The 17,995-nt window shown below is 41.0% G+C and overlaps 1 protein-coding gene across 1 annotated transcript in view; it reads right to left on the bottom strand.

The window, feature by feature from the left end:
- Nucleotides 1-12,712, bottom strand: part of LOC109039607 (uncharacterized) — a 49,513-nt gene extending 36,801 nt beyond the window's left edge. Inside the window, exon 1 of the mRNA XM_019055169.2 lies at nt 12,478-12,712. Within this exon, the coding sequence (XP_018910714.2) occupies nt 12,478-12,688 (211 nt within the window). The 5' untranslated portion in view covers nt 12,689-12,712. The remainder of the gene's footprint in view (nt 1-12,477) is intronic.
- Nucleotides 12,713-17,995: the final 5,283 nt, after the last annotated feature.

Below are 17,995 nucleotides of genomic sequence, written 5' to 3'. Positions count from 1 at the left end.
CACCTATCTAAGATCACAGATTTCACACTTTACACGGGTGTGCCTCCTATTCTATGCATTAAGGGAGGAAAAGCGTCCATCCTAATTAATGAGGAAAATTCAGTTTTCTAATCTTGTTCATTTATTTCTGAATTTTATGATTTGTTATTTATCACTGCAGGTTCGCAAATCGCTGGCAATTGCTGATTGCCATTGCTTGATGTTGAGTTGAATAGGAATATCAGAATATTCTGCATTTTAAGTCGGCTTGTACGACTTTACTCATTGATATTCGGCGTTATGACTGCACCGAGACGAGACCCTGTACACAGCTTTCGGACTCGGTGCTGCGGCACATCACAGTGCGAATCGGTTTAGCAGTGGCGACCGCAAGCTGTCATTTGTCTACGCTCCCAAAATTAATCCCATTCGAATGGGCAGCTACTTAGCGAAGCATAATTCATACCCATTCATTAACGGTGTGACACGTCAATAAACGCATAAAGCTTCTTCGAATAGCTCCACCGCCCTTCCAAAACTGCCACCGTGTGATTATCTACTCAAACTTCTTTTATTGCTTGAAGCTATAATTTGGTCGCTCACAGAGACGGGTTCGACCTATCGCACACAGTGAGAAAAAGTAACCAAGAGTTTGTGTTAGAATGGGAAGTAGACAGAAATCAAGGGAACTCAAACTTTCGATTAGTTTCGGAAAATTTTAGCTGCGTGCACCATCCTTCCTGTTACTCGTACTTAGAGAAATATATATTTTACAACGGATTATTTATACGCACCGTTGGTTTATGGTAAAAATATATAATACGAAAAAACTAAGTTTTGAAGCCCAAATATTCGGTATTTTGGACCGAAATCTTCAATGATCCATGTAAACCGTAGTCGCTTTCTCCGTGCGATGAGTTAATGGAAAAGCCTTTCACTGAAAGTAATTTTATTCATCGGCTTGCATGGCAGCAGGAGAAAGAATCTCCTGGAACCATTGCAAAATCTTCTCCAACTTCCTCTTTCAAAAGGAGAGAATCTCTAAGCCGATATAACTACGGTAGATCTGATTAGAAATTAAGAATACATGCAAATTGTACATAGCTGCGCGACGATGTACACTTATGAGGCGAGCGCAGATTAATTATTTAAGATGAAGGAATAATTTCCCGAACTCTACTCCGGGATTCTCTGATGAGCTTATTGGGTATCCCATTGAAGAGGCCTAATTCAAAAGGAAAGCTACCTGCCCTTCCTTGAAACCGGTGCAATTTCAGTATAAGATGGGCAATTCGCGCTAGCTCTTGTATTTTAAGTTTCCTCTTACGACTTCCACATTTCAAGTGGAATCCTCACCAACTGTCAGAGTAAAAATTTCCTGCCCCTTTGACAAGCCATTACTTTGGCTAACTAAGTATACTGTATTTGAACAAGTATCAATTATACGGAATTTTATTAGTCAAAAAAGAAATTTTAGGGTGTCTACTTAAACAGCCTGGCCAAAAATCAGTACTTTTACAGTATTTTTTCAGTACATTCCCAAAAAATTCAGTACTTTTTCAGTACCTCCAATAGACGAACTTCGAAAAATTTCAAAAATTTGAATTTCTCATTCAAACTGCGACAAAAATGGAAAAAATTCCGGACCTTCTTGCGGAATTTCCGCACTTTTTCAGTACTTTCGGACCGCCCTTAAGAAATCAGTACCATTTCCGGACTTTCCGAAATTTCGGACTTGTAGAAACCCTGAATTTATCATATCAACTTTAGGAAACACATCTGAATGAGGAATGAAAAAAGTGCATCTACAATTTATTAAGAACTTTCTTCCTTGCTTAATTATCGATCTCCTAATTTTGGTAGGCGGTGACGGGTAAAAGATATGAATGAGCGGGAAATATTTCGTCTGTTTTCTGTTTCCCACGAAAAAAAGCGTATTTCAATCGCAGATCCCAGGCCTCATTCCGCCTTCCAAAACGCCATGCTTTGGGCTAAAAAATCAGAGTAGCGGAAACGGTCGATGTTAAAGCAAAAATCGTGTGTTTTTTACTTTACGATTCCAGTTAATATATTGGATTAGTTGGGCGCTATATTTTATAATTAGTGTACGTGAGCACGCTGTTCCCTTCATTGAAACAGCGTGCGACTACATCACAGGGCATGACATGTAATCCCAAACTTTTTTTCTATCGAGCTTTGCTTGTTTTTTGGAAGTAAAATTTGGCATCATTAGTTACATGATAAAAATGACGAGGCGAGTAAAACAAAATGTATGAACCAAGGTTTAATTGGATGGATTTAACTAGAATCAGCATAACTGCATTTCATGTTGCCTAATCTCCTCGCATCTTTTATTTTGTTAAGCAGGGTGTCTACGAAAACAGACTGACCAGAAATCAGTGCTTCTTCAGTACTTTTTCAGTACATTTCCAAGAAATTCGGTACCTCCTCAACAGAAAAATTCAGTACTTTTTCAGTACCTCCAAATTACGAAATTCGAAAAATTTCAAATTCTCGCTCAAATTGCGACAAAAATGACAAAAAATGAAAAAAATTCCGGACCCTTTTGCGGAATTTCCGCATTTTTTCAGTACTTCCGGACCGCCCTTAAAAAATCAGTACTATTTCCGGACTTGTAGACACCCTGTTAACATGAAGCTAAACACCATAACGCCAAGAAACTTTTTGCAAGTTTTCCCTGGATTATTAAGGATATTTTTAAAAAACTTTCGGAGTAATAATGTTGCTTAATTTCCTGCTTAAAAAATAAAACCTGAGAGGCAATAGGCCAACGTCTAATGGAGATAAACTGATTCTGCTTAAAGAGTCGAATTGACATGATAAGCACGCGCGCTTTCACCTCTGGTTATCATGCACCTTTAAATAGACCGAGAAAATGATGCCTAGCCACCGCGAACCCTCGCCATTAATTTCTGAGGAAAGCAGAGCATAAAAATTAACACTTTTCCAATTCAAATGAGCATGTCATCTGGCAAAGCGAACTCTTACCTTATAATCTGGAATATACATACGACAGTTAAGGAATTTACAATGTGAGGATTAAATCTCTGCCCTTAGGGAGGGGGGCTTTATGAACGATTTACGAAAGCACACCCATACTTGCCGACAACGCGCGCCGCTGCGATACCTCGAGAGCTCAAATGATAATGGGATGCGGAGAAGATTGGCAACTAAGTCAATTTATGCAACAATTTTGAGATAATATGGAGATGACCCCTTGGAAAAACGAATTCTGGCACGTCCAACCTTATCGTTAGTGACCCATGCTGTTACTTCTAAGCTGGAGATAGGTTTTATGCATCTAGATTATGAAGTATCGGTTTTCCCGAGGCACGAAGATTGAGAACTGCAAATCACGATACCAACGGTTTCCTCATGGCACGGGTCGTGATTAGTCTATTTTAAATTCGATTGATGATGACAAGAAAAAAAAAAGAGGGAAAAAAGGTGGCAGATCTCCTTAAAATTAAATTATATCGAAAGCTCGAGAAATACGTGTTTGAAGTTTCGAAATTATATGGATCCTCATGGCGGAAAGAAAGTCCAAACTGACTTTTTGATGCTTAAAAATTGAAATTTTGAAGCGAATTAGAAATGGACACCAATGGACAGAATGGATCTTTTGGACAGAATGTGAATTAAGACTAGTTTTACTTGAAATCATTAATATTTACCTACTTTAGGATTATTTTGCTTTTGATCCTGTTGAATTGCAGAAAAATTATTGAAAAGTTTACGCTATCAGAACTAATGATTTTTTCGCCCTGAGATTACATAAAACTCTTAGATAATCTACCAAAAAATGGACTATTTTACGCACAAAATTAACATCTCTATCGTAGAAAGTGGGCAGTGATAGTCTATATATTTTGTGTGCTCTGCCGAGGCTTAAGAATCGAGTGGTTTATAACAACTTCTTTTTGTCACTTATATTCACAAGTATTAAGAAAGTGCTGACTTCCATCGGCTCTTGTAATTTCGTTTATAACACGACAAATATTTTGTACGAAAACTGGGGAAAGCCACCCGCGACGCGATGAAACGGAAACTTTCTGATCGTGTGATATCTATAAATGGAATGCAGGGTCTTCCTTCATCTTAAAAGTTACGCAGTGAGGAACTTGGGCTCTCGTCCCACAGAACTTAGCCATTTACCTCTCGGATCCTGCTAACTTTCAGCGAAGTTTCTAAAGCGGTGTGAGTGAAAGACAAATCGTTTCTATTTCTTCGACTCCCTTTTCCATTCTTTTTGGGCAGCCTTTTTTTTAATAGGCAGTGTTTCGCTTTGAGAGCATCGTGCCAATATTTTGCCACCCTGATAATCATTCCCTTAAAATTCAATATTTTACATGACTATAGTTGATTCCGTATACGTGCACCGTTAAGTTTTCGTCTTCTTAGGAATATTATGCGTAAAACTTCATCAAACCAAACACTCATTTTTTTCAGTTTTTTTATTTATTTTTTTATTAATAGTCCAGATCTCTTAGGTAGGCTCCTGTAGCAGGAGAAGGTCATCTACTTGAAACGAGATCAAACAAAAAAATGAAGCACATTAAAGATCTTAAGTAGTGAGGTATTTTATATATTAGTCGTTGTGTATCTCCAATGGCATACGTAATTACTTTACACGCAGATAATTTAATAACCATCAATATTAAGAGTGAAAAATTACCGCCATTATAAGATAACTGCTATAATTAGTAACCGAGACCCGATCATTTAGGAATCGTAGATGGTACGCTTTAAAATCCTCTTTTGCCATGTGAATCCTTGTTTTACGGTCAATTTGAATTTCCAATGAATTTTAATTTTTACAACTAACGAAAAATGTATTTTACTTTTGATTTTGTTCAAGTTACTCAGTTGATACATCTAGATACTAGAGTGTGCATAGTATCATCCTGCCCTGGAGAGGTCGGAGCCGACTGTTTCCTTGGACGGGGAATGCAATTCGCAATTTCGGCATCGGCAAATCCTAATTGATTCCAACGGAGCGGATTAGGAAATGAGATAAGATGTAGCTAAGCGGAAAAGATAGGATTAACATGTAATGCCGCGGATAGTAAGAGCTCTGAGCTCGTTGTTCGTATGAAGGAAAAACGCGGTATGAACATTCCAACGTTGCCAAATTGCCGCCGACAAAATATTCATTTTTGAGAAATTTTATGAAAGTTTCTCCTTAAGATTTTAGGATGTACTGGACTGGATTGGGAATAAAATTATTTGAAAATTTCAACGGAAAATACGCCCGAGCTCTCTGGAAAATTCGTGTTTTTATCAAAGGAGCTTTTCAGCGTTTGAATGTTCAAAAGTTGTTTTTCCTTGGCGCGAGAGTAGGTATGGTGCTTCGGCAAACTTGAGATAGATGATCAGGCGGATCCTCAGTATGAAAACACAATGCAATATCTCAACACATTTTCTCCAAGAGTAGACAACGTAAGCCACGATTATTCTCCGAGTTATTTATTTATTATTTTTATTCCCCTCCTTAGATGCGCTCTTCGTGGCATCCAGCGATCCATCCATGGGCCGATTATTGAACTTAATAGACAAAGCGATAGACAAAGAAGACGAAGAAATAATTGAGCAATCCTGATGGTGGAAGTGGGTGGTTGCAATAGACAAAAGAGGTATAAGGTAAGTAATGGACTGACTATCGGAAGCCCACCAGAGACTGAAAAAAAAGTTACGGGCTATATAAACATATCGTCCGTTCCGGGCTCAGAGGCCGAAAGTTCGGGGTGCTGGACCCGATGGCTCAGGCGCCGAGGTCGATGGCTCCGGGTGTTACGCCCAGAACTTTCGGCCGGAACTTTGAGCCCGGAACGCGGACGGTATGTCTATATCGCCCGTAAGTACGGCTTCCACGGCCGGAGTTTTTCTTCAGTGTATCATTTTCAATAACAAACTAGTTTAGTCTACAACAACCACCTATTTCGACCAATAGGATAGCTCAATTTTCCGTTTGTCCTCTTCGTCTACCACTTTCAATGATCAGCCCGCAGGAACAGAGGTGGCCCAACTCTAGATAAAGGGACTCCAGCTTGTCTACCTCTACCAACAGCTCCCAGGAAAGTGAACCTCAGTGGGGTGTCCCGCGAACTTTTCCACGAAAGATCTAGAGTGGATCAATGATCTAGCGAATCAGCTAGGAGAGGAGCAAATCCGATCGAAGGAGTAAAATCGCGGCTGTTTTGTGTTAGGATATAAGGTTGGCAGAAGGTCCATTAATTAAAGTATTTCTTTGACGCGACGGTGATGAGCGGGAGGCGGGTGGGGTGACAGGACGTATAGCAGAGACAGGCACGGGTGCCCGCCTCCGTCACTATCGAAGCTTTATTAATTTCATCGTCGAGGAAAAATTGATTAGCGGCTGTATAGTGTGTCTTCCGTACAAAGAACACCCCAACGCCTCGACACAACCGAAATAGCCCGAAAAGTAAATTAACTCGAGCCTTGATGTGCATAACAGCGCCGTTTTGAATGGCCATCCCGTTCATTCCCGTGTTATTACCCCCGTTCATTTTTTTTTTCACCCGTCCTCATTCTCTCCTCGTCCTCTTTTCCTGGAAGTTTTCGAGAACGGGTTGACTTTCCCGGCTCCGGTTCAACGTCATGTCTGCAGGCGATGGAGCTCCTACATGAGTGGAAGTGGCGTGGCCAGAAATATCTCACTCTGAGGGGGGGGGGGGGGGGGGGGTGATTCTGCTGTGTAGTGTCGCCAATATAGGAAGTAAGTGCAAAAATGAAATGTAGAGAAAATGGACAGGTAGTTGCGTTCAAGCGGAAAATTCTGTTGGACGAATCCTTGGTTCGCTCGTGAGATTGTCAATATCTAAAAATCGACGAATTTTAGCTTTGACTGTTTAAAAAGACCCTTTTTTTGTCGTGTAAGGCAAGACAGCAGTAAGTTGGACTTACAACAAACACATTTTAAGTTTAGAAATTTGCAGAAAAGGGTACCATCGTTCTTCGGGCAGTAGCTTTCTTGCGGAAAAATGTGGACCTACTGCTGTTTTCTCTGAGAGAATGTCAATTTGTTTGGTATGAAAAACATGAATTTTGTTCTTTTAGCTGAAACAGTCAGTTTATTCAATGTCAAACGAAATTCGAAGGGGCCTTTTTACTCAAGACAGCAGCCCTCCGATGGATGAATGTGGACTTACTGCTGTTCGTCTGGGATGGCGTCAATTTTTGCACTCTTTTTACTTTCTCATTGCTGCTCTCTTCGATAAAACGGCAGGGCGATTCGTTATTCTCTATTATTGAGAACAAAATAATCCTAAACACCGAACGTCTTTATTCTAAGTACACGAGGTCGTATTTATGCTAAAAGGAACTATATTGCACGCAAACTCTATGCACATAGTTCCCTTCAGCATGAATAATCCACGTAAATAATAGTCCACGTAATGTGGGCACGATTCTTGACGATCTTGAGAGACACGGGAACTCAATTCCGAATCCACATAAACAAAAACGTTCATGGAAATGAGAGGCGTTAGCGCGGTTCGATCATGCGGTCGAAAAGCTGTTTCAAGACCGTTAATTTAGATATTCAATCACGCCAGATCTGGGCGGTGAGGAGCATTCTTAGAATAGTAAAAAGAGGTGCTAAAAATTCATCGACGGAAAGAAACAAATGGCAAGAGGAATCTGCACACTCGCTCCTCGCCAATAATGGACAAGCCTCCAACAAAACGAAAGAAGACGGGGAAATGAAAAGAGATGGTGACAAAGTTTTGAGGTCTTTAGTGCTGCTGCCAGGCTCCTAACAAACTGAAACGTCCGTCACCATGCCCAAACCCTCAATAGACATTACGTTCATCGAGTTCTTTTTTCGGCTTGTTGGAATTTGGTTCAGGGATAGGAATCAAATGCGCATGATGTTCTTGACTCTTAAAAGAACTCATCTCTGGAGTTTGTAGTCACTTATTTTTTTAGACAAAAAAGGCGAAAACGTTCTCTCTACTGCCTGTCAGTTTCTCCACAGTTGCTAAACCAGAGCGACACGTTTTCCTCATAATTTTACGACTTTCCAGAGAATTCGGATACAAAATTCCCGAATTTTCCCCTAACTTTCACAGGAAGCTAAAATGCTAGAAGTGAAAATGCAAGAAAAATAGTAAAAATAATACCAATTGACCAGAGCTAAATCATGGTTTAGTGTATGATCAGGGTTGCCACAGAATTAAAAAAATGAATTTCCCTGATATTTGCCTGGCACGCTTTGGTAAAATTCCCCGACGATTGAAATTACGCCAGATGGTTCAAAAGACATAATTTGAAATAGTTTTCAGGCAAAATTCGTTGTTCGAAACGGCAAACTCATCACAGACAGCTATTAAAGGTGACTTAAAAATTTTCCCTGACACGCTCATCATTTTCCCTGACATTTCCCACTTTTTTCAGTATTCCCTGACTGTGGCAACATTGAATAACGTGATCAAATAATCAAACTATTTAAAAATGTCAGAGCTCCGAAATTCAAAACGGGTCGATTCAAAAAAAGCCTGTTTATCTCGTATTTCCAACCTTGGCACTTACGTCTTTTTGGCAATAATCGGCCCAATTGTGGATCGAATAGCGTTACCACGCGGGAGCAGCGGAGTTCCTGAGATGAAATCAGAGCTCAGATGAGGAATACGATGTCTCCTGGAGCGGTCAAGCACATGCACCGGCGAAGCGAATCCCAGGACCCGCGGTCAGGGCGCGGACCCCCCGAATCTACGTGGCTCCCCTATCCCGAATCTCGGCGACTGTTTGATAACACGCTCTGCTGCACCCACGTACCCACGTCCCGATGACATGGTCATCTCCCCCCTGTGATCCTCCTCCCCCTCCCGCGCCCGGCCGCTCAATATTGGATTCCGCCGTAATCTTGGTAACTGTCACAACTCGTAGGCGGGGGTGAGAAGGAGTTACGCCTTGCACAGCATCCATTTCCAACAAGGGGCAGCTTGGCCCCGGAGACAGAGGGGCGTTGGTGCTCCAGAATTTGACCTGAAAAGCCCCCTCCGCCAAAATTTGGGAGCCCCATTAGGCACTTTGAGAAAAATTTTGCAGACATTTTGCTTGACCCTGGAGACAGGGGGCGTTCGTTCACTAAAATGTGACCTGAAAAGCTCCCTTTGACAAAATTTGGGAGCCCCATTTGGCATTTTGAGAAAAATTTTGCAGAAATGTTGCAAAATTTTGCTTGGCCTAGGAGACAGCTGGGGGGCGTTCGTTCTCTAAAATGTGACCCGAACAGCTCCCTTTGACAAAAATATTGCAAAACCTTTCAGGGCCATACACTTTGACGTGCATTCCGCCTTTGTCAGGAGGGACTCTCAATAATTTTTCAGTGGGGACTGCCTCCTGAAGAATTTTGAGCCAGTCCTCTCCTACTCCCAACAGTGGGGGAAAAGACAACAGACTGGCTGATCCTATTCAGAATGACGATGAGACGGTTAAAGCGGTATTTCCTATGGTCTCTTACTCTCATAGAACTTTCTTAAAATTTAGAACGAACTGTTTAGGAAAGCACTGTGTCCAGATATCAAACTTAAGTATCTTTCATGGAGTTTACGATGGTCGTTTCATGGTGACTCTGTAAGCGGAACCGAAGGTGTATTGGGGGGGGGGGGGGAGCTCTCCGGGAAATGGGCTATATTTTACTTTAAAAAGTGCTCGACGAATCTTTAATTTTTGAAGATGGATACTTTAATTAACTTTTCGATGAGAGGGGGTCAAAATTACTCTAGCGACGACTCGATTTTTCAAAATTTTCAGGAGGGAGGATGGACCCTCTTTTGGATCTGGGGAAGTCACCCGAAGCCCTCTTGCTCCCCCGCTTTCCACAAAAATTCCCTACATTTCCGCCCATGAGGATCAAATCAGTGTTATTACCATCAAGATCAAATACTCAGTCAGTAAAAATGCTGTTATCCTGAATTATTGGTGTGAGAGGTTTATTTTTTTTAAACTGGATCTGGAAGGACATACCAATGGACTCGGTTTAGTGTACTCGCATACAGGTTCAACGAGTATAATAATATGTCCTGTTTCTTCTCATATTGGGCCGATTGAAAAGGGGAGGCACTTTTGCTAATAGTCCGAAACAAAAATAAGAAGGCACTAGAACTCATACTTGGCATTTTCAAACATCTGAAACCGGTCCATCTTTGTCCCCTGTTTCTGAGCGTTTAAAAATAAAAGCAATAAATATTTTTCTTTTTATTCTTGCATTCTTTTAAAAAAAGTCGTGTTATTTATTAAAAGCAGAGCTGCAAAACTCGCCAAGCAGCGCGAATCGTACTTCGAAACTGATTAATGAAAATAGAGAAATTGAAATTTTGTGATGAAGTTTCTACAATTTTTCATTAACCAAGATCTATAGCTTTCCGTCATATTTTCCTAAAAGAAAATTAAGAACACTCCGCAATGTCTTTACCATAAAATTGTAGTTTGTTTTCGATAGCTCTTCGAAAGATCAGAGCGTGTCTAGGAAGAAGGAAAAAGTACGATGGAAGGATGATATATTACTCAGTAAAATTAGAGCATTAAGGAAGGAGGAAAAATAGATCTGCATGCTGTTCAACATTTGCGCACGTATCGCGACTATTTTGACCTTTTTTATGGTTGAGCAGGGAGGTGGAGGTTGAACAGTGGTCTCACTTTTTCCTCAAGATTTTTTTTGAACTTCCCAAAATTTTGATCCAAATATTTAAGGGGTGGAGTTTTTTTATATTTTTAAATGTTTAAAAACAACAAAGACTTGCTCAATGTTCTCTAACGCTTCAAATAAATTTTTCGTTTTTTTCATAACTTAAACTGATGTCTCTAGATGCTGTTAGGTAAAAAGTTAACTGTTTTTCACCTCCAACTTTTATCAAAGAAGGAATCAGGTCGATTTGGTGATACTTGCAGTAAACAAATACAACTTTAATACAGCTGAATTACTTGTAACTTCTGTGGAGACAAAAAAAAAGTGAATAAGAAGTCATGTGCGTTCGGTTCATTTACTCGTCAATCCGGCGTTTTTAAGAGCAAAAAAATGACAGCTAGCTTTCACCTGAGATTTGTGAACGGTAAAAAGTAAGAGTTTGGATTCTGCTTTCATTTCAAATTGAACCCAAAAGAAGAGAAAAAAGCTGTTTTCTGAACGACTTTTCTCAAAAAAGCATTGTGTTGAATTAGCTAGAGTTCCATCTATTGATTCCCATTTTAAAAAGAACTTATTGATCATGATAACGATTGTTTCACACACCTTTTCGCTCTGAAGAATGTCAAAAAAGATGCATACTAGCCTATGCTTGAGCTACGTAATTAGTATGACGTACTAGGTAATTTTGTTCCCTTATCAAAAATTGATCGAAATCGGAGTTCCACCTCTAAACCTTGAAAAATGTCCTCGATTACAACTCTATTTGACCGAAAAATGCATCTTCTCGTGTGTGAAAAAGTGACATTTAATCTGCTCTAACTTTTGAAAGGTCATGGTATTTTTGTTATCTGAATAATTCATATACCTAGGTATTATGACATATTGCGGTGTTGATGGCATTTGAGGAAAAGAGCAAAATACATTGAAGAAATGTCGAGACATGGTTGAGTAATCTGATGCAGGTATAAAAAATACATTATAGTAAGTAATCAAATTCAATTGATTATAAATAAATTAAATGCACCACATTTTTGCGTCATTCCTGAGTGAAGATTCCTGATTATTTCCAATGATTTATCCATACTGATAAGAAATCACTTCAAAATTTTTTAATCATATACATGTAAGTGCTTTTAATTCCGTGTATCAGATCAAATCAAGATTAGAACATTGTCGGATCTCTATCTGTTCCAAGTCGCTGTATACAGAGAAAAGGGTTATCATCTCCTCACCGAGTAATTTTCGTAAACAAGCGCATTCCACATACACCGCGATGCGTTAAAAAAAACGTAGGCATTACCTATCAGGTATCAAACCTCTTTTCTTAAACCAAAAATTTGCATTGATATTATCTTCGGATGTTAGGTAATCGAAAAAACTCCCGTGATGTGGTGACTACACCGCAGCAATCAGGGAAATCCCCGTCAATATTTCGTCTTGAGGAAAAAAATTAGGATGCGGAAAAAAAAAACACGTCCAGGAAGTTCGGAACTGCCCAGACATATTTTACTATTCGCGATGGGTCAAAATTCACAAAAAAATTGGAATCAGTTACCACGACGTGTTGATACTTGATTTATGATTATTCCCAAAAATTTCTAAATGCTAAAAAAAATCGCTTTAAAAATTATCGAGTTACGAGTACTTTTTTATTCCCAAATCAAAGCGAGGTTAGAACTCTATCTGCATGCGTTCAAATCGCTATGTATAGTGAAAGTCGTCGTCTGTATTTACCAACAATCGACGTTAAAAAAACGACGTTCTGATCGACGTAAACAATTTACGGCGCGACCACATGTTCTACGTATCTGAGCTGGTGTACTTACTTGTACAAAATATCGACACGAAGAGGATCATCCGATTGACGAAGGAGCTGAGTATGGATTTCATGTTGAAGTTGAGGTAATTTCTAAACACAGACGAAACACGAGAATTCATCGCGGTACGGTTTGACGAGTTGAGCGACAACGAAGCGAAAGCGCACTTGGAACCGTTCGAGAAGAGACACGAGGATTGACTGAGGACTGAATTAACCATGCCGATGGAATGTTTCTACCGTTCATTCGCCAAAACTTTCGTAACGGAGCGGAGGGGAGCAGCGCGCCACGGCGGATTCGAATGTCACCGCGGGGATTGGTCGACGCAGCGTACTACGATCTTGGCTCGGCCAATCAGCGGGCTCCGTTGGAATCACGCCACTCGAGCCTCGAGCGTCAGGCGACGCGGCTCGCTCCGTGCAACCGTCGCCGATGCGCCGCGCCGCGCGGACCCTCTTCGCCTTGGCCGCTTCGCCCGAGGAGCACCAGCGAGTAACCTACTGGAACTGCAGGTCTTCCGAGAGTCACTGGTTGTAACGCTGCTGCCAACTCGGGCAGGAGGGTGTCCGGTTTCCTCAGGCTTGGCGCCCGTTTTTTATCCTGGCGTCCGATCGTATACGATCCAGTTTTTTTTTCCTCGCGGATTTTTTTTACAGCGCGGTCAGATCTGGTGGTTTGGTTGCCTTTCCTCAGTGTGTAATTTATTTTCGTCAATTGAGGACGCCTAAGTAGAATTGTCCATTACATTAGGTAGAAACGCGAAAAAAAAAAAAAACTATTGGGGCTCGCATTGGGAAACTTAAGTTTCTTCTTTTTTCAATAGAATTAATGTAAAATTCAAGGGGATGGTTTGCATCAAATGTTGCCGAATTCCAGAAATAATTCGAATTGATGCAAAAGCGCGAAATTTGTGATGTGGAAAACTAATGTTTGACGTAAAAGAAGGGTAGAAAAGTTTTTTTAACTAATTGTCTTCTTAAACTAACGAATTGGGTAACTTGAGTCAGGGACGGACTGGCCGGGGTGGCGATGGGGCGATCGCCCCACTTTCATCGGCCAAAAGGGGCCCCAGAGGGGCCCCTTTTGGCCGATTTGAAGGGCCGTATTTCGCCGTTTCGAAGAAGCGCCCGAGGGCTTTTTCGGTTCGTCCTCGAGAAAGGGCCCCGAGACTCCTGAGAGGACAGGACACTTTATTGCTGATTCGGAGAGCGCCCTGAAGGAGCTTTTTTATGCCGTATCTAAGGGCGTTGCATTTTGAGAGCCCTTTTTTCTGATTCGAATAAGTCCAAAGGGGTCCTTTTTTGTCATTTCGGAAGAGCCCTGAAGGACTCATTTATTGCCGATTCGAAGAAGACTCGATGGAGCCTTTTTTTGCCGCTTCTAAGGACCTTAAAAGAGCCCCTTTATCTGATTCGAAGGAGTCCTTTTTTGCCGTTTCCAAGGGACCATTTATTGCCGATTTGAAGAGGCCTTGATGCGGTTTTATACCGCCTCTAAGGACCTTCAAGGCACCGGGCTCTTTATCGCCGATTCGACAAAAGGGTCCTTTTTGCCGGGGGCCCTTTGGTACTGATTCAGAGAGGCCTCGAGGGCGCATTTCTATGCAATTTTGAACTTTGGAGGCCCCTAGTAGGGAACCTTTCCTACCTTCCTCAAGGGATTTCGTAGGGGCCTTCGGCGATTTTTCCCCCCTTTAGCGAAATCCATAATGGGGGCTGTCCATAATATACGTAAAGCAGTTTTTCCGATTTTTTTACCCCCATCCCCCCTCCGTAACGCATGATCGATTTATTCATTCATTACGCGTCATTTAACTAGTAAACGGCACTGATTTTTCTATGAGCAGAGCGAAGAAAGGATCCAATAAAACGTTCAAAAAAAAATTAAGACAGTTGTCAATTTTGGCGGCTAAAAAGTACATTTAAAAAAAACAAACGAACAAAAAAATCCGAACTGTGTTTTTCAGAATGTGTTCTTTTTAGACTGTCACTATTACTATTCTACTTGATTCTATGTATCTTCTGTATACTAATTTAGCTTTGGCACAATTTTTCGTTGGAAGAGGAAAATAAAAGTTGAATTCCAAGTATACAACGGATTCTCATTTTTTCATCCAGTTTAAGAAAATATACTAAGTTTTGCATTTCTGGTCTCTTTTTGGATAATGTTTCAAAAATAATATTAAAGAATAGGGTCTAAAATAGCGTAAAATTCATTCTAAAAGGGCCTAATTTTCAAAATTTTCCGGGGGAGGGCCCCCGGACCCCCCTTCTACTGGGGGGGGCCCCCCAGACCCCCCTAGGGGCCCGCCCCATACTTAATTTAGGGCCAGTCCGCCCCTGACTTGAGTTTCATTCTTTTTTCAATAGAAGTAATGTAAAATCTAAGGGGATGATTTGCATCAAAATGTTGCCAAATTCCAGAAATGATTCGAATTGATACAAAAATGTGAAATTTGTGACGTGGAAAACCAATATTTGACGTAAAGAAGAGTGAAAACATTTTTTTTGACTAATTTTCTTCTTGAATTCACGAGTTATTGAAACTGTAAGACAATACCATTTCAGGTCTGTTGCAGTGTGCCGTTTCCTGTGTGTACGCGAGGGGACCAGTCACTGCTTTACCAAAAAATTAAGGAACTTAATCATCGTGGTGGTAAATTGCATTACTGGAAGCAACTTTTACTGCTCCTATGCCGCTTAAGCTGCTTATTGTAGAATTGAAGGCTAACTGGTTGGGATGAGCGTGAAACGGTGCATTATTGGTAGAGAGTAATCGCACCATCCAATGAAGGGTGAGCGCAAGACGGTTTGCTCCTCCCACCGGATTGTGGTTGGCTCCCGCCATAGTACTATAACGGTAGTTGTAGCGGTAGCCAACCACCATCCAGTGAGAGAAGCCATTCATGTATAACCACGTTCATTTGTAATAAACATTGTATTGGTGGACTACCAGCAACTGTGCATCGTTGCGCGCTCATTTTGATCAGTTCGCCTTCAATACGAAAGTAAGCAATGTGAGCGGCTTTGGAACAGTTGTGACGGTAGCCAATCACTATCCGGTGGGAGGAGCAGTGCGTCTAGCGCTCACCCCTCATTGGCTTCACCTGCTCGCCGGGACCACGTGATGCTGGTTCCCGGCGGGCAGGTGCAGCCAATGAGAGGGGAGCCTAAGACGCACTGCTCCTCCCACCGGATGGTGATTGGCTACCGTCACAGCTGTTCCAAAGCCGCTCACATTGCTTACTTTCGTATTGAAGGCGAACTGATCAAAATGACCGCGCAACGATGCACTGTTGCTGGTAGTCCACCAATACAATGTGTAACACAAATGAACGTGGTTATACATGAATGGTTACATTGCTGCGGGTCCAAGAGTTTTCTGTTTGCCTATTTCTTCCAGATTACACCAGAATATCACCATAGATGGTGATAGATTAACTTGGCTTATGGTTACTTGTTGACTTGGATCAAGAATTTATCACTGATAAGACTATTTCTGGGCTTGAAAATGGCGTTTCACTGGCGACTTTTTTTTCTTCTTCTTTTTGAAGGTTTTGTATGGTCTCGTTAATGCCTATTGCAGCCTCTTTATTGATCAACAGTGCAAGCAAGCTTAAATCATCGATGAATCTCTCTGAAGCTTCCAGGTTGATCGTGGGTGACGGCTGAAAATACAAGCAGATGAATTGGAATTAATCATTAATGAGCGGTTGCATTTGGCAACGCCACACCACACCATTGAGTTAAACTCGGATTCACGGTAAAAAAAGTGAAGAAGAAAGGGTGTCGGCGAATTCTTCCGTGTGTCCGCATTTCATTAATAAAAAAAACTTATTGGAATTTTTGCGGCACGTTAGATGGCGCCTTTTCCCCTGAAGCCTCGCGGGGGGAAATAAAATTCGACCTGAAAAACCTTAAAAGGGAGAAAAATACCGTCTGCAAAAAAATGCAACAACAGGACCCTGAAGTACAGTCGAACCTCGATAACTCGAACCTCGATAACTCGAAAACCTCAATAACTCGAAGAAAATGTCCGTTCCCTTCCGCAGAAGGCCAAAATCCTCGATAACTCGAAAAATTTGTTCCGTTAACTCGAAGACATTTGAGGCTCATTTGTACCTCAGTAACTCGAAGGAATCGGCGGTTTACCTCTATAACTCGAAGGCAACTACCATGTGTCAAATATGTACCTCAGTAACTCGAAGGAATTGGAGAAAAACCTCTATAACTCGAAGGATATGCTTCGGCCCAGATGCATCCTTCCCAAGATCCCTTTGTGGAGCAACTGCCTAATGTTAGTGATGATGTTTTTTCTGCTTTGGTAACACTTGAAAATGAGGTAGATAGACACCGTTTGCAACACTTGCAGCAGAGCAGAATAACTCAGTTTTTTAAAATTTAATTCTTGATCTTTGTGTACATATTTTTTCCAATAATAAACCATTGTCCTACCCCGATCGGACGTGGGGTTAAATATTAGTTCCTACTTTCATTCCCCAATATTCCCTTATTATGATAACGTAAAACAAATAACGGTTTTTTTTTCTAAATTGACCTAGCACCAACCTCGAACCTCCAACCTCGATAACTCGAATTTTTCATCTCCAAACCTCGTTAACTCGAAACCTCGATAATCTCGAAACCTCAATAACTCGAATTTTTCATCGCTTCCCTTCAGCTTCGAGTTATCGAGGTTCGACTGTATAGAGAACTGGTATCTCACCAATACTCAAAAAAAGGCACGAGCACTACTATTCTACCGTGCTTAGAAAAAACGCCGTATGAGCATTCGACAGTTGCCAAATTGCCTATTGTTTATTTTTAATGAAAGTTATGAATATTTTCCCTTGAAATTTCCGGATAATTTAGATCTGATTGCGAATAAAATTCTTTGAAAATCGGAGGAAAAATATACACAGATTCCCCCGATAAATCATATTTTATCAAAGATAATTTGGCAACGTCTGAAGGTTCATACGGTGTTCTTCCCTAGCACAGCAGAGTGCGGGTCTTCAATCATGGATTAACGAGGGTAGGTGCAGGTGCACCTCGCCGCACCTCCACCTGCTCCAGTCAGCGGCGATTCTTGCAAGTTGGTTGCACTTTATTCCCCATTTAAAATTAAACAATCGATTCTAAATGAAGCAAATTGCCTCGCCTGAATCGATATTCACAATTGATTTAAATGGAGAAAAAACAGAGTTGCTGAAGCAAATTTTGTGAAATTTATTCAGCCTCTTTGAATTTTTAGTTCTATACCTCTACGACAGAAATCCCCTGGCAAATCAACCCATTTAAGCTTGAGTATGGTTATCTCGTCTTTTCTCGTGTAAGTATTGCTTTTTCACAAAACTTTTAAACCGTCTCTATTTAAATGTCCGTCCTCAAAATTTTGGCGTTCAGCCATCAAAATTTGCGCCTCTGTATTCATAAACAGCCCGTTAATGTTTTCCTAAACATGTTACTTACGTTTATCTCGTCGTTGACGCTTGCTTGTTGATGCAAATGCCCGTTGTTTTACGTGC

This window comes from Bemisia tabaci, chromosome 2 (assembly GCF_918797505.1).
Source record: "Bemisia tabaci chromosome 2, PGI_BMITA_v3".
Classification (NCBI taxonomy): Eukaryota; Metazoa; Arthropoda; class Insecta; order Hemiptera; family Aleyrodidae; genus Bemisia; species Bemisia tabaci.
This window is presented reverse-complemented; position numbering and strand designations above follow the sequence as displayed.